This window comes from Clarias gariepinus, unplaced genomic scaffold, assembly GCF_024256425.1.
Source record: "Clarias gariepinus isolate MV-2021 ecotype Netherlands unplaced genomic scaffold, CGAR_prim_01v2 scaffold_30, whole genome shotgun sequence".
Taxonomy (NCBI): domain Eukaryota; kingdom Metazoa; phylum Chordata; class Actinopteri; order Siluriformes; family Clariidae; genus Clarias; species Clarias gariepinus.
Window position 1 is genome coordinate 1,155,646 of NW_026520997.1, and position 11,855 is coordinate 1,167,500.

An 11,855-nucleotide genomic window follows, 5' to 3' on the forward strand; every position below is an offset into this window, starting at 1 on the left:
TGAGCACACCGAGACTCTACGTAATGATCATGACCCCCTGCTGTACAGAGCGAGTAGATATCAGGAGGAAAACTTTCCAGAAGGCTATCACTTCATCTCTGTTTTAGTTTCCAGTGTGTCGATGCTCGGCGTCGGCGTGAGAGCAGGCAGCACTGAACTCCAGGACAAGGACGACTTGGTGGAGACAAGGATAACAAAACATGATTTACGTATGCAGTGTCCATGCAAATAGCCACACACACACACACACACACACACACTCACACACACACACACACACACACACACACACACATGCACACTCACACCACCTCCCGCATAGTCTCCGGGCCTATATTTAGTGCCATCTGCATTGGCACATGGATCCCGTGGCACTCTGGTGTGACTCCAAACAACCTGCGGAAACGAGAGGCCGCATGAGGACATCAGGAGTCCGATCTGTGTCTCTCACTGGACTGTTCTGTGAGTCGAGACCTCTTTTTTCTTTAATCTAAAGACATTTATCAGGGGTCCAAGCACTCCTCCTATTAACTCTTATGATTATGAATATGTGTTATAGTGTTGTTTTGGAGATTTACTCATTAACTTTACAGTTTGATCAGTTTAACGAACGCACTTGCAGAAAAAGGGGACTAAACCAGACCTTTAACTGCCATGGGGTTGGGGACGTGAGGAGGGGGGATAGCGTGTGTGAACTCCTCAAACACACATGCTTTTGCCCCTTTAATCTTCTACCTAGAAAGCTGTAAACATTTCACATGAGGATATTTATGTCACTTAAATCATTGTAACGCCACACTAGAGCCACATTTCAGACACAACTGGTCTGCAGATGATAATTCAACCCCAGTGATAATTAAAGGTACAGTGTAGAGCCCCTGTTCCTGAGAGTCCACACTGACAGTCTGAGTGACCCAGCTTTGATCAGCCTCGGGCAGGAAGTACGAGATCAGATATCTGACGTCTTCTTAAATTCAGATTACCTAATTATTTACTTGTTTGTAATATTTTCTAGTGTTCTAAAAACGTATCTTCTTTAAACGTATAATTTTAATTTATCACCCTAATATTATGATTTAAAATTCAGATAATTAAGCCCAATCAACTAGCGAGCTGTAACATGCATGAAGCAGCCATTTTTGTCTAGCTAGCTAACTATCTTTATAGCGGTTTAGTAGAGATGGGGGAAAGCGATTCTGTTATGTATCACAATACTGTCTCCAATTTTTTTCTTTTTTTTCCTTTTTAATTTAAATATGTTTGTATGTAAGGCAGGTAGCACGGTGGTGTAGTGGTTAGCACATTGCACTTCCAGGGTCCAGGTTCGATTTCCGTCTCTGTGTGCATGGAGTTTGCATCTTCTCCCCGTGCTTGGTGGGTTTCCTCTGGGTACTCCAGTTTCCTCCCACAGTCTAAAGACAAGCAGATTAAGCTAATTGGTGATCGCAAACTGCCCGCATTGTGTGAGTGTGTGTATGTGTGTCCATGGTAAACCCCGCCTCGTGCCTCCTGGGATAGGCTCCGCCCTCCGCAACTTTCTTTAGAATTGTGAAAAATTCCAAAAAAATTTATCGTATCTGGAATCTGGATTCCTGCGTATCGTACTAATATCGTACTAAAATCTGACTAAAATCAGATTTATTTCATAAAAAAAAAATCTTTATATGAACAGTACGTCTATAGGGTCACACTTTAATGTTTGATTATAGCGACAAGACATTGCCTTGAAACTGGCCTTTAAAAAAATGCCACATATTGAACATTAAAGTAAGATTAATGGGAAAAGAGTTTATTGCAAGAATTAGAATAGAATTTAATAAATAAAAGAAAATTAATTTGAACAGACAGACACACAGGCATACAGACAGACATACGGACAGACAGACACATGCAGACATATAAAAAGACAGACAGAAAGACACACAGGCAGACAGACAGACAGACATACAGGCGGACAGACAGACACATGCAGACATATAAAAAGACAGACAGACACATGCAGACATATAAAAAGACAGACAGGAAGACACACAGGCAGACAGACAGACAGACAGACAGACATACAGGCGGACAGACAGACACATGCAGACATATAAAAAGACAGACAGACACATGCAGACATATAAAAAGACAGACAGAAAGACACATACAGACAGTCAGACATATAGAGAGACAGACAGACAGACAGACATTTATTTTGATGTAAAGCTTCTTAGAGCAGTTCTCATTCTCACAGTTGAGCATCATTGAGCTTTAGACAGACAGTGAGACATATAGACAGACAGACAGTGAGACATATAGACAGACAGACAGACAGACACATTTTTTTTTCTGAGACTGGTTTCTGTTCGCCCAGTTTAGGAAACGTACCGATATCGTTATAAAAGCGAGTTCTGACCCGTTATGTCCGGACTAAACCTTTCCTTTCTGTACATATATAACATCTTTAAACCCTGAACAGTTCACGACATAGTGACTAAAGTCTTAAACACGTCTGTATCGTCTGTCTGCTGGAGAAAACGCGGACGTCGGCAGTTTCCTCTGACACGCGCCTCGTGCACGCGCCTGCCTGCCTGCCGGCCGGCCGGCCCCGTTAGTTTCTCGCTCCGCGTGCACGCGCTCGACCGTACCATAAAGTCGGTAGGGGTGCGGTGCGGTCCTGTGTCCGGGTTTAAATCAATAATTTTCGCATTTCTTTCGGCTTTACCAGCTGCCCACGTGTGTAAGAACCTCTGTACACGTGTGACGGGTTGATGTGAGCGGACACACACTCCGCATGCGCCGCACGTGTGTTTGATCACTCCGTGTTTCCCCCCGTTTGTGGTAACTTTTCCTTCGTGCCCCAGCAGACACTCGGCATCCCGATGCTGGACCGCTTTGTGTAATATTTACCTCAGATAGAAGATTAAATAAAGTTTATTAAAGTCTATAAGCACTGTAGAGATTCACTTTATCCGTTTATATCAGAGGTGTGCTAATGTAAATAGTTAACGTTAAGGCTGTTATAGCATCGAGCATTAGGATTTATTTTTAATTTGATTTTTTTCTTTCTGCCTAAACTAGCTAACGTAGCTAACCAGCTGGCTGGGGTTATTATGCTAGTTATGCTAGTTGTTGTTGTTGTTGTTGCTGCTAAAGATACGCTTCATAGCGACGCTGCTGATTATTATAGTAATTATTGTAATTATTAAAGTAACTCATAATGGTTAGTTTTTTGTTTATTTATTAGTTATTGTAATATATTTCCGCGAGAAGACTTTTATTCTAGACAGAAGTGACATTAGTTAGCAGCGGTGCTAAGCTACAGGGAGTTGGAGTGAGCGCTGCGCCTCAGAGGATGCTCATGTGTTCCTGTGAGAAAGTGGATTTTAATCGAGTCTCTTCTCAGCGCAAACTTTATGAAGCCGAGGCGGATCACGGACACGGAGCTCAGTCCTCTAACGGGAGGTAGGGACGCGTCACAGCGCCTTCATAACGCCGTCATAACGCCGTCACAGGCTGCCTGGACGCGGGTCGCGCGACACTCTGCAACTGTTTCATGCGGGATTTTCAAACTGTAACGAACAAACCTTTTTATTTCCGTTTTTGTGACGTCATTACAGCGGCTCGTGCGGGTTCTCCCCTGCGTGTCTATAAAGGTGTTATAACGCCTGGAGGATTTGTTTGAGCAGGTTTATGACTCTGTGGTGTGTGTGGATCAGTGTGTGCAAACAGAAGAAAGCAGAGATTCATGCTGTGCAAACATACACACACACACACACTCACACTCACACATAAGCGTCCTGCAGTTATGTCCCTGTGATACTGTGTGAACCGTTACTATGGAGACGATCAGGTACCCTATCAGACCTTCTGACCAATCAGAGCGCAGGATTCATCGGTGTGTTGGTGTTCAGATCAGGGCGAGGTGGACTAGCGGCGTCCAGGCGTCTTATTGTCACTCACATGAGCGTTCAGAAGTGAGGTGTGTGAGGTCTTGTCCGACAATCTGTGCACGGTGTTTACTCCATGTTCATGGTGTTGAGTCGGAGACCGTTTTCATAAATCCTCATTTTCTGTGTTTGTTCTTGTAGAGCCAGGTGTTGTGTGATGTCGTCTTCATGCAGGTGTTTACAAGCTAGGGCTGGGCGATTTGGCCTAAAAACAAAATCTTGATTAATTGAACATTTTAACTCGATTACGACTAATGAATGATTATTTTATTTATTTATTTCCCCTTATAACACGTGATTGTGCTTTAAGTGTTGAAACAAACTGGTGGTGTTACCTTTGGGTGTCGAAACTGTTTTTCTACATCTGACTTTTCAGTGTCATCCTTACTGAAGCCAAAATGTGTCCAAATAACGGAGAGTGCATTTTTCTTTGGTACAAGCTGCTCTTGTTTGCTCAGTTGTCTCAGTGTTTAAGCTCTCCATGCTCATGTTGGCGAAATAACGTAACGGAGCGGGGTCACGTGACTCCACACGCGGTAATGTTTTTAAAGGGAAAGTAATCGAAATAATCGACCTGGGAAAATTTTATCGATTATATTTTGGCGATTTCGATTACTTTTCGATTAATCGCCCAGCCCTATTCCAAGGGTCTTTACAGGATCACAATCCTCATGTCCATACAGACATGTCCATACACAATCCTGCAGGTCCAACACCTGCGTCCTCTTCTTTTCAACCAGCTGCATTCTGCTCTCAGAGGAAGTAGAGGATCTGCCGTCTTCTGCATACACAAGCTCACACACGTCTGTGATTGGCTGGAAGTATAGAGAGAGAGAGAGAGAGAGAGAGAAGTCGTGAACCCTGTGGTGTCTTATTTTGTTCAGAGCAGAAATTGTGGTGTTCAGATCTCTGTCTCTTGGAGATAGCACAATCTCCACATGCCTCGGGATGAGTAGAGAAAGGAAAAACAGGTGGAAAGAAATACTAGTTGCTGTTTATTATATTATATTATATATGTAGCTATTGAATATTTTAGTAATCAAGTATTCTACCAAAAATGTAATCGATTAATCAAGTAATCAGTTAAATGATACTTTTGCTTAACTAAACAGAAGAAACAAAGATTAATAGCTTTTTTTTTTTTTTAGAAAAATCTCCCTTTATTTTTTAAATACATACAACATTTTATCAAAAATTAACATTGTCATTATTCACAGTATAAGGAATAACTTAAAGTTGACTGAGATGAATTAAGTGCATTACAGTGTCATACATTCTTATTTTAAAGCCTTTTCTTAGATGCAAAAACAAAAAAAAAAAAAAGGTATTTTAAATGACTTTAAGTATCAAAAGAACTAAGGCACACATTAAAATAAATTATTATACAAAAACACTTAGTTGTGCAACTTAACTTTCAGAACTAAAAGTTTTTAAATCTACACCTCAGGCATAACATGAGCCTTTACTGACAATTTCTGTCGTTTTCTCTTGCTGGTTTCTTCTTCTCTTGTCTCGCTGATATTTTTATCGCTCCCTTTCATTTTTCAGCCCGCAACAGAACGCTCCCTTAAATCAATACACAGCTAACTGTTTGCGCCTTCTTCCGCTTTGTGGGTGACGTTAGCGCTTCTTCATTAGTGTTTACTGGCGACTTGCACCCGGAAGCGCGCTGTGTCACGCCAAACAAATAATTGCGCAAAAACATAACGCAAGCCTTTAACATTAATTAAAAGAAGCTTCGAGGCAGAAGATTTTGCGGTACAGTGTGCAAGATTAAAGAGATGCGTCTTAGGTCTACTTTTAAACTGATAGACTGTGACTGAGCCCCGAACATTATCAGGAAGGCTATTCCAAAGCTTTGGAGCTAAATATGAGAATGCTCTACCCCCTTTTGTAGAAGTCCAGAGTTTTGTGATCTTAAGGGACGTGGTGGATTAAAACGTATCAGAAGACTGGTTAGGTATGTGGGAGCTAAACCATTTAAAGCCTTGTATGTAAGTAATACTATTTTGTAATTAATTCTAAATTGAACAGGTAGCCAGTGCAGGGATGATAATATAGGTGTTATATGATCATATTTTCTGGATCTAGTGAGAACCCTGGCGGCTGCATTTTGGACTAACTGAAGCTTGTTTATTGAGGATGCAGGACAACCACCTAGTAATGCATTACAATAGTCCAGTCTGGAGGTCATGAATGCATGAACTAGCTTTTCTGCATCAGATACGGATAAGATGCTCCTAAGTTTGGTAATATTTCTGTTGTAATATTGTAAATATGATATGACGTTACTGTCTAATATTACGCCCAGGTCTTTTACTCCTGAGCTGGTAGTGACAGTACATCTTTCTAAACACAAGCTGGAGTGTGAGAGTTTTTGGGTGGTGGTTTTTGGGCTGATAAGTAATATCTCTGTCTTATCTGAGTTTCGTAAGCGCATCTTACTAAAGGAGTTTCTCCTTCCTCAGGCCCTACAGTGATCACGCCGCCGCCGTAGCGTTCGCACTCGTGATGGTGAGCGCGGCATGTGAGGGACGATGGAGGACGTTTCTGAGGATTTGCAGCAGAAACACGTTTGATTTTTTTGAATATTAAGCGATTTATTAAAAGAGGCGTGTGAAGTCCACGCCCTGCTGCAGCACACGACAGGAAACCACCGATTTTGCAAGCGAGGCCCGGGCGTCTCACAATCGGATGTGTTCTGAAACACGCATTGAGGACTTTTGGTTTTTAAAGACGACTCTCACTCTGAAGTAGACGAGAATAATTTTTTTTATTACATTACACACACACACACACACACACAGACACACACACACAGCGATAAATGGCTAAACCCGTCCCCATCCCGAAGCTGAACGTCCTCCCACCGTCTTCAGATAATGACTCCTGGTCTCCGTCGTCCAGCCCGCTTCCTCGCAAGCGCCGAATTTGGGACATGACCGGGAAGAAACGCAGAGCCCGAGGCCAGGAGGAGGGGGACGACCCGGGGGACAAGAAGAGCGTGGAGAAGAAGGGGAGGAGCCGCACACCTGTCGGGGTAGAAAAGGAGGGGGTTGTCGAGGAGGAGGGGGCGAGTAACCCCGCCCTCTTCCTCCTGCCCCTGTCTCGGTGCTCGTCCCCGGGCTGCAGTCGATCTCGGTGGTCGCTACGCAGTTTACTCGCGAAGGACTCGGACTGTGAGAGCAGCAGGTTAGTGAGAGAACATACAGCCTGCGTACGAATTAAATCACAATAATAAAGAGTAGAATTATTTACAAAAATGTAAACAGGTTGAATTTTATACACATAATAAATATATTAAACAATAAATATATATATTTTGGCTGGATTTTACTTCGACACGCTAAATAGTTTCATCATAGGAGCGATCGAGACAGTCGTGGGTACTTCCTGCTTCACACACTTCCTGTAGCCCGTCAAAAGTTGTTTTGCGTTAGTGGAAAGTCGAGTTTACGTTGTTTTTGTGGGTTTATTTCTTTGTTTTGCTGATGAAAAATCTCTGTCCTTTAACACCGTCCCAGAGGTGAGGACTCCAGGTTTGATGTCTCCGTGGAGAGACAGAACTGTCTTATGCAGCGCGGAGGGATAAGATATCCATAAAATATATAAAAAATGATCAGCAGCTTTATAAAAACCCGTGATGTGCCTGCACGATCGGTAGCAAGAAGAAAACGGAGCCGCGTTCGGTTTGGTTTTTAAATCGAGAGGAATCATAAATTAAGGTTAGGTGAGGTTTAATGTCTATTTATTTCATATTTCACTTCAATTTACGCATCTTTTCTAAAAAAACAGTAAATTATTAGACAGAGACACGATTGGACGCCTTAGTCTCCGTGTCATCTCTTATGATGTCATCAGCGACCAATCAGTGTGAGCAGATGGAGAACACCGCAAAGTCTCCCCATGTCGGCATCTGTGACTCACTAAAGTGCTGTTCCTCTTGAGTGATGTTACACATGGTGTGTGTGTGTGGGTGTGTGTGGGATGTAGAGTTGCTGATCAGCACCAGCTAAAACGCAGGAGGTGTCTGATTACGTTTATTTATTGTTCCTCACCTCTCGGCCTTCATATTTAATCAGCTGCACGCGGCGAGGGTTACGTGGTTCCGTCCCTCTGAATGTCACGCTCATCACTTATTCACACACTCTAATTGTGTACCAGCACCCTGCCTGTATTTATTACATTTTCAGGACCATCGTGAGACGATGTAAGACGTAACAGGACACGTTTTATTTATTTAAAAAAAAAATCTGTCCCGTCTTTCTGTAGCTTTTCAGTAGCTGTTTGGTCGTCCTACGGTCGTGAGATACGGTGAAAAAAAAAGCTCGTAATCATGTGATGTTTATTTGTGATGTTTTGAGGTCCTGTGCCGAACCTAGCGTGCCTAGCATCATTAGCTGACACGTGTGTGTCTCAGAGTGGACTCACCACCCGAGACACCTCCAGTGTGTGATTGGAAAGCGCTTTGAAAAAATGTGCGACTGAAACTAAAAACAACTTCTGAAAGAACAAGCAAAAAAAGTGTATGTGTGTGTGTGTGTGTGTGTGTGTGTCTTGAAGTTAATCTTCCCAGATCGATACACTGCACTCACTGACCCATCTGACCCGCCAACACATCCCTCCGGTGAACCGATTCTTTTTCAATTATTCACTTGAGTCGGTTCACACTTGAATTGAATCATTTGAAAATGCCTCGTCTTCTTGTCATATATTGGAAATTTTTTTTTTATTCAATGAATCACACAATTAAGTTCCTACTCGAACTGACTCTTAATGAAACGCTTGTTTTTCTGTTTGGATCGAATCTTACTTGCGAACCATTTATTCTTTTTTATGAATCACTACATTTGGTTCACACCTGAATTGAATCATTTGAAAATGCTTTGTCTTTTTGAATTGAATATTTTTTGTAAATCGATTCCTTGATGAATCACTTAAATAAGTTTGACCCAAATTGTCTCTTATCGAAAGTCTCGTTTGTCTTGTTGAAAAAATCATTATAATTTGAACTAGTTTAGTTCATTATAATAAATCAATTGAGTCGGATCTCACTTGAATTGAATCATTTAAAAAAGGCCTTTTGTGAATCAATTCTTTTAAATGAATCACTCAGATAAGTTCGCACCCGAATTGTCTTTTTGGACTGAATCTTTCTTGTAAACAGATACTTTTTAATGAATCACTTGGACTGAATCGTTTGTCTCATATAAAACAAATCTTTCTTGTGAATCATTTTTCTTAAAAGAATCAGAATCGGTTCACCAGGAGGATCCGTAGGTCAGTTGACGATCAACAGGCTGAATCTTTTTTTTACATTATTGTTTTGTTGTTTTTTTAATAAGAATGCGGAATGTTTATTGTTTTAAACATCCGTAATATTTCTCTTTCATTATTGTCATGAGGCTATTTTTAATTCTGCTCCAGACATAGCATCGCTTCTTTCTTAAGAGAACACTGCATAAAGTGTGTGTGTGTGTGTGTGTGTTCCTGTCTACTGAACAGACTTGCGCAAGGTGTGTAAAAGGCAGCAGGAATTTGCATGTTGTGCAAAAGTGTCCTTTCTATTCTAATTTACACTTCGCTGCTCTTTGCCCCTGTAATGAGTACCACTGACTCGCCCTTCTCCCTCCTGCCCCGTTCCTGCTCTCCTGACCCCCACAGATTACACAGAACCCGGCAGCCATGTTGAATTTAATATTTTGTAATGAGTCAGATGGGGTTTATCTTACATCCTGTGGTTGTGTAAGTGTGTTAACATCACGCTGTAACACTTCACCCCTGCTGCTGAGTCCCGCGCTCTGATTGGTCAGAAGCTGCTGATTGATTTTCTATAACAGCCGCTCTGACAGTAAGTGGGGGTTTCTATTAAAATGTGCTCGGTATCGTCTCTATAGTAACAGCTCATGCTCGGCACAGGGGCGTGTACGGGAGATGTTTTAATAAACAGGATGATTAAATCGTTGATAAAGTTCCTCTTTAAGATGATGATTATTTAACACTAATGGTGGAAGAAATAACACCTTCAGGCCATTTTTAATGACATCTGCGGGTTTTTTTTACTCCTAAAAATGGCGCCATCTTTAAAAAACAAGACTTTTTACATTTATTTATTTATTCATCGGCCATATTTACAGGTCACATGATTACATCAGCTCTCATCGGCGTCTGACTCCGGAGACTCCTTACTTCAGTGTTTCTTCATTAATACACACAGAAAACTTCACCACGTGTTTATGTAAACCTGTTACTATAATATCAGCCTGTGACCTTCAGCCGCACCGCTTTAAAATGAAACGTGATCACTTTCTGACCAATCAGAATCCAGAACTCTTTATTTAGATTGTGATGGGGTTTTTTTTTTATTTCTTTTAACCATCGATCTCAATAAAGTACAGTAGGATCTACATACATACAAACACCTCACCTTGTGAATTTTCACCTTAAGAGCTAAAATTTAGCAAGAATTTTTTTGCCGATATACGAAGCATTTTCGTGTACATCCGATAGCTGATTAAAACTTGTTTGTGTCAGTAAAAGCAAGTTTACATACTTTTTGTGTTTAGTTTTTTTTTGCCGTTTTGTGCAAGATTCAGTGAAGACACAGCACCATGGGTGCCAAGAATGTTAGCAATGTCGCTAACAAGAATAAAAGGGAGCTGCTTTCAGTTTGGTTTTTAAAGCAGCCGGTGCCAAGAGAAATTATAAATGAAGATTAAGTGAGGTTTAATGTCTATTCATTTCATATTTTACTTCATTAACGTGTCTTTTTAAAATGTTTTTGACTTTTTATATGCAGAAATATGATTATAGTGTTGGTAACATTCTGTGAGGCTGTTACGGATTATCTGTATTTACATTATTTCCTATAAGACGATGCGCCTCACAATACAAAATTTCACCTTAGGAGCTCGCGTCTGGAAGGGATTCCATTCATATGCGGAGATACCACTGTATTAATAAAGTCTAAAGCTAATGTTATTCATGAAGTTTTTACTTTTTAGTATTTTTAGTAACCTTTAAGCAACAGTTTCTCAGGTTTTTTTCTTATTAAATTGTTATTTAGAGAATGCTAATTAATGTAAGTTTAAATTCGTGATGAATACATTTTAATATATTACTTTATGCACCGTTTCAAATTCATCTTCACATTTTCATTGGTCACGTACTCGACCACACACACTATAATATGCAGTGAAATGCTGACGCGACTTGTGAATGAATGTGACGTACAGAATAAGTAAAGGAAAATGCCAATAGAAAGGAATGTAAGATATAAAATATACAGTATATAGTAATTTTAACACACTAAAATTAAATAAAGTAGAAATATGTAAAAACGTAAAAAAGTATGAAGTAAAAGTAAATAAACTGTATAAATTATATGGCGTGTGCTTAAATGAAAAATTCTAAAAAAAAATACAATAAAACTGTTATAAATGATCGTAAATATATTTATTATTTTAAATATTTAATAAATTAATTCTATATTCCAGCACAATTATAAATATAATTCACGAATACATCCTATTATTATTATTATTATTATTATTATTACTGATAGACCTTCAGTAACTGATCCCATGTTGGACTGAACGGGGAGTGAAACGGGTGACGTCGTCTCCAAACCCGCGCATGCGCGTCACATCCTCCGGTCCTGAGCCCGTAGCGGCGCGAGCGCGTCGGTGTATCGCTGCGGCTCTTTTTATTCATCCGTCCGCGTTCTGTCCATCATCTCTGTTCCGTTTATTTATTTATTTATTTATTAGTTAAAGGGCGTCGGACAGCCTCCACCTCCCCTGTCCCTCTCTCTGTCCTTCTCTCTGTCTCTGTCCTTCTCTCTGTCTCTGTGTCTCTGTCTGTCCTCCGCCTGTCTGTCTCTCTCTCTCTCTGTCTCTGTCTGTCTCGGAGAAGCGCGCGGAT

At 40.7% G+C, this 11,855-nt stretch overlaps 1 protein-coding gene across 4 annotated transcripts in view; it reads left to right on the forward strand.

Annotated features, from left to right (window-relative positions):
• Positions 1 to 2,819: 2,819 nt before the first annotated feature.
• The window catches only part of gramd1a (GRAM domain containing 1A), a 26,534-nt gene continuing 17,498 nt past the window's right edge, over positions 2,820 to 11,855 (forward strand). The window contains exons 1-2 of one of the 4 annotated variants that reach the window (XM_053490633.1): positions 3,365 to 3,447; positions 6,401 to 7,124. In XM_053490633.1, the coding sequence (XP_053346608.1) occupies positions 6,760 to 7,124 (365 nt within the window). In that variant the 5' untranslated portion in view covers positions 3,365 to 3,447; positions 6,401 to 6,759. Of the gene's footprint in view, positions 3,448 to 5,829; positions 7,125 to 11,494 lie in introns of those variants that run through there. The other 3 variants (XM_053490632.1, XM_053490634.1, XM_053490635.1) reach the window with 3 other exon arrangements.